This window comes from Dicentrarchus labrax, unplaced genomic scaffold (genome assembly GCF_905237075.1).
Source record: "Dicentrarchus labrax unplaced genomic scaffold, dlabrax2021, whole genome shotgun sequence".
NCBI classification, from domain to species: domain Eukaryota; kingdom Metazoa; phylum Chordata; class Actinopteri; family Moronidae; genus Dicentrarchus; species Dicentrarchus labrax.
Genome location: NW_026136712.1, coordinates 7650338 through 7666176, shown reverse-complemented (window position 1 = coordinate 7666176; position 15839 = coordinate 7650338). Strand labels below are relative to the sequence as shown.

Genomic DNA, 15839 nt, shown 5'->3' with positions numbered 1-15839 from the left:
GGACGCGCGTCCGTCACAGCAGTGACAGCCAATCACGAGTGGCGTCAAGATTACCTAAGGTTAAAAAAAAAAAAAAAAAAAGCTGGAAACCCTAAAAGTAGGCCGTTATTATGCAACGCGGCGGGTAATAAAACAATACAAAAGAACAAGTTACTCACACCACCTGTAGCTCCTCCCGAGTCGACTGCCTACACGAAAACTGAAATGACACATATGAAAAATTTAAAATAAATTCAAAAATAAATTCAAAAAGCTTCTTTTTTGTTACTAAGGTAAGTTTAAGCCCATTCAACAATTCTAATGCTTTAATAGTCCTGTATTGCATTTAACCTGTTGTCTGTGTCACAATGACAAAAAAGGTAATAGGCCACTTAATTAAATTCACTGTTTCAATTATTTAGGATTAATATATGCCCTGTTGTCTGAAGTATATTTGAAGAAATATAAACAAAAAATGATGTCAAATTATTTAGGTTTTAATAAAATATTTATTTACCATGAACGCCCATTGTGACTTATATGTCACAAAACAAATATTTGACATTTAAAAAAAAAAAAACATCAGAAATATGTTCTATGTGTTCCACTTGTTCTGTGGTATATCCCCAATAATTTTCCTTCAGGGAGAAATGGATCTGGGTTCTTATGGGTTAAGCAATCACGGATTTCAAGTTCCAACTAGAATTTTATTTCGTGGATGATTTACTTTTACATAGCATATGATAATGCATGTGTATAAAGAAGACACACGTGCTATGTCAGACGTGTCGGAGCAGGTAGAGCACAGGTGAAGTTAAACACATTAATAACGAGTCATTTGCCTGAAAGACATACCAGCGAGCCGGCACGAGATAGTCTGACAGCTCATGAGAAAACAGAGAGCTTTATGTTCCCAGGGTCCTAAATGCCCTAATCCCATAACTCTAACCCGAGAAATGGGCAACATGACCCCAGAAAAAAAAAAAGTAGATTAAACAAAATGCTCAAAATCCGAGTCTGTACCCAGACTGAAGAGCAGCCTGTGTATTGTATTTGTATTGTAGTGCATTTACACGTGCAAGGCTGCTTCTACCATTGGTCTGTGGATTATTGGGATTTTAAACAGAGAATTTGAGGATAAACCCAAAAGCTACACAATATGGCCAAAAGTATGTGGACACTTAGTTCTGTGTACTTGACTGGTCTGCACAGAGCCCCCTGACCTCAACCGCACCTTACCGCCCAGCATCACTCCCCAAACCACCATCACTGGCCAGGCTCCAGCGTGGAAAGTCTAGAGTACATATGGGGGTGATGGCCAGCTGTCCACATACATTTGGTGTATGTGCAGTGTATGTGCATAGGTAGATACCACTAGGGGTATTTATGATTTGACCCATAAACCGACCCTGTGTATGAGTTTATTAGTGAGTCTCCATTTGGGCAAATTTGGACACTGAAATTGTTTTTGCTTGTTTTAATAGTTTCTACTGTCCAAAGCAGCTGTTAAGAGATTCCTTTAGTCTATAGTTTACAAATGTTTTCTATATATATATATATATATATATATATATATATATAAATAAAAAAGCACTATTTGTCTAACTCAGGCTTCACATTAAACTTTGGACTATAGTGTTTAGAATAGCAAACATTCACAAACTGAACTCAAGATGTATAATTATTGTAATAATATCAGTAACATTTCATGTCAGGGTCCTATAATGTGAATTATGTGCATCAATTAACAAATACAACTATTATTTTCTAAAACAGTCTGTTTATTAAATGCTTTCAAGAGATTTGGTCCACTTATGTGATCATGAACGTCCAACCAGGGAGGAGAAAAGAGAAAACAAAGTCAAGAGGATAAAACGAAACATAAAACAACGAAATGTAAAAATACAGTACAAAAAGAGGCCTTGTTTTTTCCACTTCTTACAACCCTGGTTTCCTCATCCGAGTTGTTGAAAACAATCCAAATAATCAATAATTTCCAACTGATTGAAAACCGATAAATTAAGATTCTTTTGTGGCTGTGTGGGTGTGTGTTGGTGCTGGGGATCAAATGACACAAACTGTATTGGGGGTCAAGAGGGGAAAGGCAACATGTGCCACGTGGATATCTGTTGAGCAGACACTTATCTCACAGTTAAGAACCGTATAATTTCATTAAACCGCAGCAGGATGTAATAACCAGGACTGATCTACAAAGTCAAGTCAGATTAAGACAAAAGACACTTTTGTCAGACAACGAATAAACAAGTTTAAGACAGAAAACCTGAGCCAATGTAGACGAATGAGTACGTGAGATCGATCACGTGTACAGATACAGTAGCAGAAACCTGTCTCTCCTTGAGTTTGTGTCACAATTCCCCTGCCTCCGACAACACATGCAGAACATGCAGTACAGCTATCCGGTTCTCTCTTTTTTTTTTCTGTGCGTGTCAGTTACATCATTATGTAAGGAGGAGCCTGTCTGCAAATGCTTTGCTGCTTTTTTTAAAATGTTATTTTACAGTTTACTCCGACGTGTCTTACAAGGCCAGGATTTAAACATGGATGGACATTTTTTCCCCGACTTTTCACTCACTGTGTATAAAAATGCCAGCCATATTCAAAATTTTATGAATGAATGAAGCCAACTGGAATTTTAAAATTAAATTTCAACTTTGGGTTTTTTACCACTGACTTTTTCAGACAAAATTAAGATTTACCAAGTACATTTTTAATCCCAGCTGCTTTTCAAATATCCTGATATGAAAATAATTGAATGATGAGGAGCATTTGAGTGTGCAGCACTCTCCATACACCCTAAAAAACAAGATGGAAACACTTTACTGACCACAGCAAACTCTTCCACAGCCACAGAAAAAAAAAAAAAAACAGCTCCACCATCTCTTATCTAAATTACCTTATAAGGGTGTCTAATATTATAATAGGTATCAGGTATCATATACTGTATATAGTAAGCAGGATTATACAATAGGGGTATGTATCATCTTATAGGTGTAGTATATCGAATAAGGCGCTATACGGGAGTATATAGGCTACTATGTATGCTTTTGTTTCCAGATCTGTCTTTGCCTGGTGAATCAATTTAAACAAAAACGCACAGCACAGGCAGTGAGCAGCGAGCTCTGTTTGTAGGACCAACACAGCAAAGGGCAAACAGCTAACAGTATATATACACTGTAAACTTCAATCATCAACTATCTTTTTTTTCTTTTTTTCTCCCAAAGGCCAACAAACAGCAGGTCTGCCGTACTGCGTAAAATGTCTCGTACCACAGATAACCTCCAGCTGTTGGTAGCTGACAACTGACATCGCCACCTGTAGCATTAAAAACTCAACAGCCTTACATTTAATATCAGAAGCTGGACGTTTCCTGCTCACTGCCTCCCAGACAGAGCTGTGCACTGCTGCATACACAGACGCATATTTACTGTCAATTATTATATTCATACATGGATACATATATAAAGAGAGTTATACATTGCAATTAACATACATATATCAATAGCATATAGAGAAGAAATAGAAATAGTCAATAGATAGCAATCATTATCGTCATCATATTCATCATAATACTAGGAGTAGTAGTAATACGATCCCTCAGAGAAGCTATTAGCTGAGTTGTTCCAGACAAGGGCTCATTACCAGCAATCCCCAAAACCACTGCCGAGTGACCAGCAAAACTGACCTGGGATCTGCATTTTAAATGTGTTTGTCTAAAATCTAATGAGGCATGAAGTCAGGTTTTAGGACCCTTTTCTATTTATCCACTGAGTTAGACTATGCTGTGGTTTTTAAGATCTCTATCGGTACATTTCTGTTCTCAGCACTCCCCTCCATTAACAATTTGCTCTAATTGACAGATGAATGATCTTCAGTAAATATTTTTGGGAATTCAAGTTGTTTGGTGATTTTAAGCACTGAGCCGAGGTCCCTCTGGGCAGGAAAATTAGATTTCATACTTAAAATATAAAAGTGCAGCACACATTGCAGAACAGGAACATTTCCATATTCTGTACATCCAGTTCATCTGCTGCACTAAAACAAAACCTCTCAAGCTGGGTAGTTACTCACTGGATTTCTAGCCCCCTGCTCAGTGTAAAGATTTAACCCTCAGTCTAGTCCATTTCTACAAATTCAGCATTAAACTTAAAATCAATCTCTGCTGTAGCCTTCATTCATACCATGTCTGGAACAACCCACACAGAAGGAAAAATTACAAAATAAAAGAACCCAAAAAAAAAAAAAAAAATAATTCACTATAGTCATCTAGTTCAGCGATACATGTCATATAGCAATACCTCAATAACAAGAAGTTCTCCTATGTAATCAATACAGGTTCTCAGGTTATATATTTATTAAGCTTAACCGCTAAGTTATCAATTATTATTAGTAGTATAGCATTATTTGTAAATATGTATAATATGTCTGTATATGTATCTGAATATAGACATACCTCCATCGTGTCTCCATCCACATTAAAGGCTAGAATAAGATGGCAACAGATATTCTGCCTGTTCGTGTGTGTGTGTGTGTGTGTATGTGTGTGCGCGTGTTTGTGTCACATGTTGATGTGTTTGTTTATAGGCACAATATGGGGTGCGAATCATTTCCCTGTCTAAAGCTAGCAGGTCTTCCCATAGTGAAAGGGCTAATCTTAGGGGCTACCGTTAGCTATCAGGAACGTAACACTTGGATGCATATGAGGAACACAGGTTTCCATTTGAAGGCGGTGGGGGCATGATTGGTTTTCAGTAAAATAATGACCCCAGTTCCAACTGAAGAAGTGGCAACTCGCCCATACTTTCAAATCATTTTAAATATCCTCACAATAAACTATAGAAAAATACAGTCTAATCTTAATCTTCAATTCTTTCATTTTCTACCAGCTTCTCACTCATTAAATTATCTATCATCATCACCTGGACAGCTTTTTTTCCCTTTAATTATTACAAAACTCAAGTCTTCTGCACGGTCAGTATTTTCACTGTTCCTCAGTCCAAGTGGGGTCATAATTTTTTCTTTTTCAAATGGGCATCTGCGGTCTGAGCTGATCTATTGCTGAGAGCTGCTCTAGCCAGGAAATCCGTGTGTGCACGCGCTGCAGTCACTTCTCGGGTCAGCTGCTTATCAATACAGTTTAAAGTACGTGATGGTGAATAGCACCTTGGTCGCTTTGGCAACAATTGCTCTGAGCCATTAGCCATGTGTACTTTAGCCACAGGTAACTGAAATTCTTTATCCCCCCCTCTTTTTGTCAACCTGAGAAGAAGCTGACATTCACGCATGCTTTGATTCACCTGGACATCAGCCGGCAGCAACTACGGGGTTAATGTGTAATTGTGTGTGCGTCTGTGCTCGTTCCCATGCACGAATGGTTGGTATGATTACACAACCAGCTATCAAGGGTCCTTTTCTTAATCAATAAAGAGGAGGGGGAGGGGTAAAACTGTCATGTTACACAAGTTTGTTTTTGGGCATGTAAATATACTTGCATACATTCCACAACCACAGCAATGTTTTAAATGACTAATTTCCTAGTTTTAAAGGCCCATGCAGGCATTACATTCATAGCGTTCTACCAATATGGCAGACAATACAACAAGGAAGTACAACTCCCATTGAAAAAAAAATAAACATTGCGCTGAAAATCGCTCATCTCCAGAAATTACTTTGACCCTCTCACTATATTTCCAAGAAGGAAGGAGAGTGGGATTTGGTTGTCATGCAGCCCAACAAGGACCAAGAACCTCTTTTTATAATGCTTCATAGTTTCTTCAGACTTGTTAGCCATCGACAGCATTGAGGGCTTGGTATTTTTGGCACTCCAAAGTTAAAATTCGAACTTTTAAGCGTACGAGTGCCCGAGCTTCAATTCAGTTTCAAACTACCACCAAGCGTAATTTAAGGGCAACGACCAGCGAGCCCCACCTAAGAATTGTTTCAGTGCTGCGAGGATTTAGACACAAAAATAATAATAATAAGAGATACTCAGTCCAAAGAGCACTAGGGAATACTAGTTGATTGTTTTAGTCAGAGCAAAACTAGTTGTCTGTGGAATCTCTGCGGTATGATCTGCTGAAGGGGAACCTAAAGATGCTGTGTGTAACTGCAGCATGATATCAATTAAAACAACGCTAAAGCCAAGTACTGTATTTTCACTTACAGAGCTTTCTCTTTGTGTTAACCGGTGCCTGTGATTGTGTTTCATGTGCTGTGTCAGAGTGTTTGCGTGTGTGTGCGTGTGTGTATATATATATATATATATATATATATATATTTAAGGGGGTGGGGTCAACCATTTTGTTGCACGTCAATCTGCTCTCACACTGCTGGCTAGATGCTAGAGGAGGTCAGACTGGAAAGATGACAGACTGTTCGGTTGTGGCTGGTATGGCAGGCCTGTCTCTCTGTCTCCGCAGTTCAGCGGCAATCAGCTGACTCTGTTCACACAGTTGCTCTCAGAGATCGTCCCCGTCCGACAACCGCTGGCCTCCCTGAAACGATAAGCGTTGACAGAGCTCATCTCTTACACTCCCCAACAATCCCAACAACTTTAGCAAGCAGAGATGTCAGTGAGTTACTATAAACTAAGGGGCGAAGGTCTCCAAATCTTTCATAAAGGATGTTCTGTATGCAAATGTATGATGTTTGTGCTTTTTAGTTTGAGCAGTATCAAATACAAATACGATGAGCAATCAGACAGCTATGTTCCTATAGCAGCCAGTTGACCTGTTTAAGTCTGAAGTCCCTAGTGAAATACTGAAATGTAATAATGCAAGCAACAAGCTGGAGTTAGTTTTCAGTAACCGCACCATTTTATTATTTTGTAACCTTGTAATGGTGTGCTATCATGGTCTCTGTCAAAAAATTTATTTTAATCTCAAGGGACTTCCTGGTTAAATACTAAATAAATAACCACTGGCAGCATATTATATATAAAAATACTTCAAACATCTCTTTCAACAGATTTTAAACAGATTTTTCATCAGTGGAGAAAATAAATGCGCCATATTCACTTGATACCCAGACCACTATAAAAGAGGGCTGTGTTATAACCACTTACCATGCTTTCTGTGTAATCTGCTGTTATGGTGACCTGCTTGTCCTCCGGGGGGGGGGTCACTGCAGAGCTATCTGTGCGTCTACTCTGATTGGTGAGCTGCAGCCACAGTTCGTACATCTGTTGCATGTCCCTTACTGCAGAGGGGCGAGGTAAGAAAGACGAGAGAAAGAGAAAACAACCTCTGTAACCTTCAATAAAGTGGGTTACACAAAAAACAATCAGGGAGAGTGGAGTGAAGAAGAGTGAGACAGGCACTTCAAAAATCAATTAAACTAATGGTGGTGGTAGGCAAAAGGAACAGACAGACCACAGGCCATGACTAGAAACTGGAAAAACAGGCCTCGATAAATAAAATACACCTCCCCAAACCTTTTTTTTTGTGGTATTTTAGAAAGAAAACAAAAAAAATATTCCAATTAAACTAAAATTTGAGGGGATAATTAAATCTAGATCTGAATGTGTGAAGTACCAATCACATATCACCACTCTTTTGTAAAGCACTTTTTTAAAGGCTCTGATATAAAACCGCAGTGGTTCTAGATGAAACCAGGAGCTTACAGCTGTTGTTCTTCATGTACGTCCAGACGTCCCTCTCCTCCAGACTGTGAGCAAATGAGCAATTCCCAATGTAGTGGCACTTCTTCTGCTTCATCACATGCACACACATCTGAATGAGACACAAGCAAAGGCAAAGGGTTACAGGGTGATATCAACAGCACCGCAGCTGTTTAGCCTTTTCTCCGCTACTTTGGGAAAATTTAATTTTGTCATTGTTTATTTCAATTACAGGCCATGATTCAAGTCGTCGGACAACTAGTGTTGCAATTCCTGTTGGATAAAATATAGCGATTGTTTCAAACACCTTAAAGTGAACTCTTTATAATCACCATGAAGTACTGTGTTATTTAACAGTATCAGTGACGTGTAAACACTGTCAAAGACACACTAGAAGAATAATAAGACACAGGGGTAAGGAGGTCTAAAACAACACCTCTCCCCTGGGGCAAAAACAAAGTTAGCTGTACTCTCCATGTGAGAGAGGTGTAGGGGTGGAGAAGAGAAAAAAGCGTTTAAGGACCAAAGGAAAAGGGAGGAACTCACGTCATATTGCTGTGGATATGTGCGAGAGAAGGGCAGAGGCCGAACAACAACCCACTTCTTCTTCTCAAATGATTTCACCAGCAGGACCCGACGCTCCTTCGTCCAGCTGAAGAGACAGAGAGCCAACTTTAATCCAAAAGAAACAAAAGGAAACAAACCTAGAGGCTAAAAAAAAAAAAGAGCAGCGACAACTAAACAACAGCCAAGCGTTTCATTTTGTCCTTTTTAGTTCAACTCTGCCGCTGCTATGACAACCGGTGTTATAATGACAGCAGATGATTATATGTCCTTAACACACAAATCAAACTCAGTGACATGTCAACGGTAATGTAGACAGTCAGCCTCAAGGATCAGATGACTCACGGGACACAAACAATGTGTATGTGTACGTGCGTGAGAGACAGGTCTCACCTGTGCCGTGCTTTGGCGGTGCAGTACTTCAGGTTCTTGTCGGGCTCATTGACCTGTCCTTCTCTCCAGCACTGGCCGCACACAAACTTCATTTTCAAGTTGAGGGGGCGCCCTCTTCCCGCCACTGCTCCAAACCCTCCCACCCCCACCCCACCCACTGGGCCCACACCACCCCCGCCAATGCCATCACCCCCTACTCCTCCGCCCCCACCCCCCATTCCCCCGACTCCTCCTACAGGTATGCTGCTGCTCGGATGGGGGATATGGATAGGCTGAAACACACAGAGAGAGAGAGAAAGAAGAATGTCGGTCTTGGGGGTTGTAGCACAAACTACAGGGGAAGTTCCTTGTCAGGTGAAAAGAACTGTGTACCACTGTATGTGGCTGTCCTCACCCTCCCAGGGCTAACAAGAAATTTGCATTGCAAACACCGCAGTACAGAGGGGAACCGGCATAGTTAATTGGAAAAACAAAACAAAGTGCGAGGTATCCAACTGTCCTGTCTCACCTTCTGCTGCTTCTGTGCATTCTGCTCCAGCCTTTGCCAGTGTCTCTTGGACTCTTGCACCATCTCTTCATGGGTGATACCTGAAGGAAACATTAGGGGGGCAGTAACGTGAAAAACCCTCCGACGATCACTTCCTTTACAAGATACTGTGTTCATAATCAGCTTCTCACTGATACAGCAAGACATCATTTCAGTATTGCCAATATGATAGACCTCTATAATTAATCATAGAAAGTATTTAACTAATTGAATAGACCAATGCGTGTGTTCTACCCACCAGTATCCTGCTGCAGGACCCAGCATTTAAGCTCTATGACGGAGTGAGCAAAGGAGCAGCTGTCCTCACGTTGGCAGCCGTAGCGAACCTCATGGCGACACACGTCAAACTGGCAGAGAGGGTGCAGGGGACGCACCTTACTGTAGCGCACATTGGCTGACCTAACCACGTGCACCAGGCACCTGCAGCGGACAGAGGTGTGTAATCATTAATAAACAGGACAACAGGACTTTTTTTTAAGCAAAATGAAGACACAAAACCTCCATTACACTCACTTGTTGTCATCGAACGGGTGTCGAGCTGTGAGGTTTGAGCAGACTGCTAAGTTTTCTTTGCTGCGTTTGCTGATGATGCGAGGCTTACTGTCAAAACATTCCTGTTGAGAGAGGAAAGAGAGGCAGAGGCTCTTAAAGTGCGGGAATAAAGAGACCAAAAAGAACGAGAGAAACACAGACTGTGATCTCACCTCACAGAGGAACATGAACATGCCCATGTGCAGCTGCAGCAGTCTGGTGACGCTGAGCGCCCGTCTCTCTGTGCTGCCCAGCGGATCGAACAGCAGCTCTCGGCTCAGCGCGCCCTTCCTCTCCTGGGTCCACACATCAATCTCCTCCTGGCAGTAAGCAAACGTACAGTTCTCCCCATACTGGCACTCCTGACGCTCCTGCACCTCTGCGGGACCCAGGGAGAGAGAATAGAATATAAACAAAAAATTGAAATGGTTTAACTTCAATATGGCCATTTGGGCTATTTCCCAAATGGATTTCCCCTCCTTCATAATACATACGTACCTTTACAGAGTACAAACGCCCCAAGGAAGTTGTTACGTGCAGGACGTGGCCGGATCCTCTTCCAAGTGGGGTCATCTGTGTTTTTGAGGCGACACAGCAGCACATCCCTCTTGCAGCGGTGAGCTGCCTCCGGCTGATACTTGTAATCCATCACCCGTGGACCTGTGAGCAAGAGGAGGAAAGAGAAGGTTACATTACCGTGTAAAACGATAACAGCTAAATTTTTTAGGACTTCTGTAAGATGAGATCAATTCTGTGAATGATGTTGCAATTGCTAGGTCAGTGATAAAGGCCGACAAACACCTTTAATGACTCAACATCTCTTAAACCCTGTTTAGATATTTCACATATAACACATTTGGTGTACTAAAGGAACCGGCAATGTTGCAGCATCCCATCATAAACATTTGTTTAAAAAAAAACAAGGAGGGAAAGAGTAGTTGGTGAAAGTAAGAGAAAAGTAAGAGAAAGTGACTTGAACCGACCTATTCGGCTGTAACAGGCATGACAAGCCTGCCGAAACTCATGTGTGGCTGCCAGAGGATTCCTGGAGAGCAGAGACAGGTTGGTTCCTGCTGGACCATTCTGAGGAAGAAGATGGGGACACGGAGATGTGACTTTTAACGCAAAGACTACTTAGCGGCATAGTCAGAGATCTCTTCTAATTAATAATGAACGCCACTATTAACACTTAAAAAGTACCACGAAAAGTCAGTTTGTCCTACAAGAGATGATGCAAAAGAATTTACCTAATGCAGCACTGTGTGTGTGTGTGTGTGTGTGTGTGTGTGTGTGTGTGTGTTACTCACTGCATGTGCAGCACTGTGGTTGCGCATTCCAGGGATGAAGCTGTGACACACTCGTCCCCCTGAAGACCGAGACACAAGGACACTGATGTCAGACACCGTATTGTGATGCTGCTGATGACTCACATTTTAGGTTAAAGCCAAATCCTTAAGAACTGTGCTCTCGTAACTAAGCAAGAGTAAGCTAAGACATTACACTGGATCAAAATTATACAGCGTGGCAATTATTACTGATCTTGTTTGTACTTCAGCATTCGGTTACATAGCTGACATGCTTATCGTTCCTCTTAACAACAGCAGCAACAACAACTTGAGCAGAAACTAGAGTTGAAGATGCACTACGTAACACCAAGTACAACAATGGGGTTACAACAATGAAGCGGCACATGTTTTTAATGTAATTCTGGTGTCACCTTACAAATTATACATATATTTTCCTCTGTCCCTTTGATTTTCTGGTTAAAGTTTAGAATAGTCCAACAGTGTGTCTCCATCTAGTGCAACAAACATGTCAAAACAACTAAAAAGACAAAGACTTTGCTCACCAGGGAGAGTGTACTCAGACAACGAGTCCAGTCCGCCAGCAGCGACTCCTGCCTTCCCTTCTCCATCCGTAGCCCCCGTGGGGAAGCCTCCCAGTGCGTCCTGCGCCTGGGTAGAGCCCTGGTCCCGCTGGCCCAGCGACGAGTAAGGCTCCAGAGAGGGCATGTCACTGATGGGGGAGCTGAAGAAGGCAGGGGGAAGCTGTGGTGATGGAGCTGGAAGGCTTGGGGAGTATGGAGGCCGCAGCCCTACCGCTGTGTTGGGGAGGTTGGTGGGGATAGCACCCTGGACTGGATTCTGGACCCGGAGACAGACAGGAAGCAAGCATTACATCATGTAAAGGGCCTACCAATAAAAGTCACTCTTTATAAAAACATGTGCCCCAACTGACTCAATCTGTTTTTAAAAAAAAATGCTACAAAAAAGAGCATTTCTTAATGTAATTAAATAATAAAATGAAATAAAACATTTCTGGTCCCACAGTTGTGCCTGACTTCTTGCTTATCTGTCCCTCACTCGCCTCACTGACTTTCTTAGGGATGCAATCCAGCAGACTGTCTAGCTCGTCCTTGATGACGCTGCTACTGCATTCCTCCATGTGCTCCGACACGGGGACGGAGTACGGCATTGGAGGCAGGGACTGGCTGCTGGGGCTCTCTGACAGGTCAGTGCATGGGGTCACCACGGGTGTCGCTGGGTCATCGCTGACTGGGATGGGTGTGGCCAAAGGAGCAGGTATGCACTGCGCATTAGACATGTCCGCTGAGGAGGACAGAGAAGGAAATTAATATGAGAAACAGACAGGAATCTGGGTGGGAGCAGACATGTCTGAGGTCTATCATACCTTGTCCAATGTCACCCAGAGATTCCAGCCCATTGGAGGACATCTGAAGGTACAGAGAGAAAAAACAACAAGATTAGCCTCTCATTCGGTCACCAATAATTTAACTTACACCACAACAGCACCCACCTCTCCTGTGGGTGGGGATGTCTCCCCATGACTCTCTCCTTCTGTGGCGGTGGACTCTGTCTGTGGGCTGACGTAAGCTTTACGGACTTTCAGGCCCAGTTTATTGGCCAGATCCTGAGCCAGGTCACTTACCTGCCTGTCCTGAAAGATTAACCACAAAAACAAGAGGTCAAGAGATCTTAAAAATTACGTGGGAAAAAGTCATTTGCATTAGTATTCTCTTGATGACATACGTGTGGTGCTGTGAGGAGACATTTGGTTCCACACTCGTAGGCCTCTCTGAGTCGTCCCAACTCCCTCAGACAGATCGCTTTGCGGTATAAAGCTCGGCGACTGCCTTCCAACACGCAGAGTGCGCTGTCACAGTCCTGAATGCCCCGCTCATACTCCCTCTGAGACAGATAAAACATAAATAAATGTACATAATTTTCCCTGCAAATTAGACCTATAAGACTTTCCTTCTTAGTCAAAGTGCTAGATGTAACTTTTAACAACATCCATACAGAATCAAAAGCACCTTGATATAGCAACAACAAATTAGACCATATTCACTAAAAGCCTGAGATACTGTGTCTCTAATTATAATTATTGTATTTTCCATTAACCATAAGTCAAACTGATTGCATTTTCCATTTGTCCACATGAGCATCTGCAAGTGACATGGCCCCTTTCCTAAGCTCCCTCACCGTCTGGTAGTGGGCAGCGGCCCTGTTGACATAGAGGCTCTCCAGCAGCTCATGGGGGATGACGAGGGCCTCAGCCTGAGCGTAGCGGGCAACACTGATCCCCTCCCCGTACTGCTGGCTCGCCTGACGCCAGTCCCCATCTCGGAAGCAGGAGTTGCCCTCGTCCAGCAAGTTACACACCAGCTGGGTCAGAAATGCCTGAAGAGAGCATGCAGAGAGAGGTCAAAGAGAGAATGTGACATAAAACATAATGGAAAGGTAACATGAGATGGTCAGAAAGACAAGGAGAGAAAAGAAAGGGAGGGGAACAAAAAAGCAAGAGATAAAAAAGATTGAGGACAAGATAGATCAATGCCAAATTTAGGTCCAGGAGGTAGCAGAATAAGATGTGAGTTTCATGGTGAAATCTGAGGAAATACTGTGAATACAAAAATGGGATAATAAGAATCAATGCAGACCTCGTAACTCTCTGGCTCTGGGAAAGGCAACGACGACCTGTGGACAGGAAAGAAGGCTGTCATTGATCTCCATTCACAAGTGGTGTCCACAGATGCCGCTAGTTAATTGTAAAGAAGGCATTACAAATCAACATTACTTGTCCACTTACTGGATAAAGCTCATTGCTTTCTGAATTTCCTCTCTTCGTTTCTGTCGGTCAGGATCCATAGCCTGAGGGCAAAGACACGGTTGACTTCCAACAGCTTAAACCTGCACTTCTTGCACAACAGTATTAGCAGCTCCGACAGCTACGTTTAAAAATGTCCACACACACACAACACGAGTATCCTGGCGTATAAGGTTATGTTCTACAACCTGAAAGAAAAACGTTTCCAAACCTGCTAACTACTCGCAGTCGTCTCAGACAGGCCGAGGCCTGCTACTGAAATGCTAAGCAATCACCGGACTTGCGTAAATAAACAGCGGGGACAGCTAACGGGGACAGCTAACGGGGACGTTGGCTACTAACGTTAGTTCACGTAAGACAGGTTACGTTAACATTTAGTTAATCTGAGGATGACACAGTAAGATGAGAAATGTTAAAAACAAATATATATACACAGGTTGTTTTGACAAGCGGCATCTGAGCGTTAGCTACATACACATTTTAAATGCTATCCATTAACAGCTAACGCTAGCGTGTCATATGCAGACATACAGATTGTCAACGCAGACTAAATGTTACAAACACAACGATGCATTTAAAAAGCTCAAGTTGCTGCTCACAGCGTTAGTGTAGGTATTGTTAACACTACCGGAGCTTAATCAGCCCCAATGATAATCACTAACTTAGCTTAGCTGAAGACGTGAAGAAAGGCTATTAGCTTTTTCAAAACAAAATGTTTGACTCCTTCAAAGTCAAACGCATTATCGTTTAATTCACAGTTCTCACAGAATGATTGTGCAGCTGACATTTGTGACAACACTGCACACAAACTCAGTGTTAACGAGCTACCAGGTAAGTTACGGAAACTTAATTTCCTAGCGGAGACTCGGCTAATAGCCACAGCTATCACTGAGCACGGACACTCACCGAGAGTTTAATGCGCTCTTCAGATCACAGATAGCTTCACACAGCGTTGGCGATAAAGTCAGGAAAAACTAAATATCAGTCAATATCCAAGCGCATATTTGTAAGTTTAGTGTCCCTCTCATTGGTGTGTGGACGGAGCACGAGTTTCTGCTGCTGGACACGGGCTTGTTCACTGCTAGCTGTTTCTGCCAGTGCAGAATCGCAACAAGTTTCCAGGAGGAGGATTTCCAGAAGAGGGCAGCATGAACTGTGTGTGGTATCCTCCAGAGCTGAGGACATACCACGCTGTAAAATATATACTACGTTACTATTACAGGACCTGTGATGAGGAAGAAGTATTATTAACGACATTTTAACCTTTAACCTGCTAGGGACAGCTGTATTTTATTTTGTATTGCACAATACCCTGTAACATTGTACTTGTACATCTGGATTATATTTAACTTTATTGTATACAGTGTATTTATCTTATATATTCTAGATTGCTATTATATTTTTTATTATATCTTTATCTTATTATATTTGCTGTTTGTACATCATTTCCCCTGTGCTGCTTAAATTTCTCCTACGTGGGATCAATAAAGATAAATCTTGCCTTAAAATGTTCTGTATGATGTAATAATAATTTTTAAAAATCCTTTTTCAGTGTTACATTATTGCATCTGGATTATTCAGTATGTAAGCAGCATTTTAATGGTTTAATGGAGATATTACTATTGGTTATTGTAATAAGAATACATCAATATTCTGTTAAATTATTTTTATATTTTGTATGTAAAATTCAAATTCAATCTGCAATGTAAATAGTAGTTGGCAGGTCAGATAAAAAGTACAGTACTGGAGTAAATTTGCATAGTTAACATCTCCCAACACACACAATACAATTCATATGGACAATATTTACATGATTTATTATTATGTAAAGCACTTTATGTAAACTGCTTTAGTATGAAATAGTGCTATCCAAGTATTATGAAATTGAACATAAATAAACTATTAGCCTGCTCTGTCTAAAGTTAAGTTAAAGTGTTTTAAAGCCTAAATGTGTCACATGAGTACTGAAAAACGCCGCAAAGCATATTGAAAAGTATTGTTGTGTATATCAGAGCAACCAAAGTATAAGAAATATAACACCACAATGAACGTCAAGGTGTA

General features: G+C 41.6%; 1 protein-coding gene across 2 annotated transcripts; it reads right to left on the bottom strand.

Annotated features, from left to right (window-relative positions):
• Positions 1 to 1739: 1739 nt before the first annotated feature.
• On the bottom strand, positions 1740 to 14936 carry zc3h7bb (zinc finger CCCH-type containing 7Bb). 2 transcript variants are annotated; one of them, XM_051417639.1, is made up of 21 exons: positions 14685 to 14936; positions 13761 to 13822; positions 13612 to 13648; positions 13154 to 13351; positions 12701 to 12859; positions 12468 to 12608; positions 12342 to 12384; positions 12018 to 12259; positions 11500 to 11794; positions 10958 to 11016; positions 10634 to 10733; positions 10149 to 10310; positions 9824 to 10029; positions 9633 to 9733; positions 9358 to 9539; positions 9081 to 9160; positions 8573 to 8844; positions 8162 to 8267; positions 7619 to 7727; positions 7061 to 7194; positions 1740 to 6491 (listed from the first exon to the last, which is right to left on the bottom strand). In XM_051417639.1, the coding sequence occupies exons 2-21, from the start codon at positions 13817 to 13819 to the stop codon at positions 6456 to 6458; spliced, it is 2721 nt and encodes a 906-aa protein (XP_051273599.1). In that variant the 5' UTR covers positions 13820 to 13822; positions 14685 to 14936; the 3' UTR covers positions 1740 to 6455. The 2 variants fall into 2 exon arrangements, with proteins under 2 accessions (XP_051273599.1, XP_051273600.1); XM_051417640.1 differs by having other exon boundaries at positions 12027 to 12259.
• Positions 14937 to 15839: the final 903 nt, after the last annotated feature.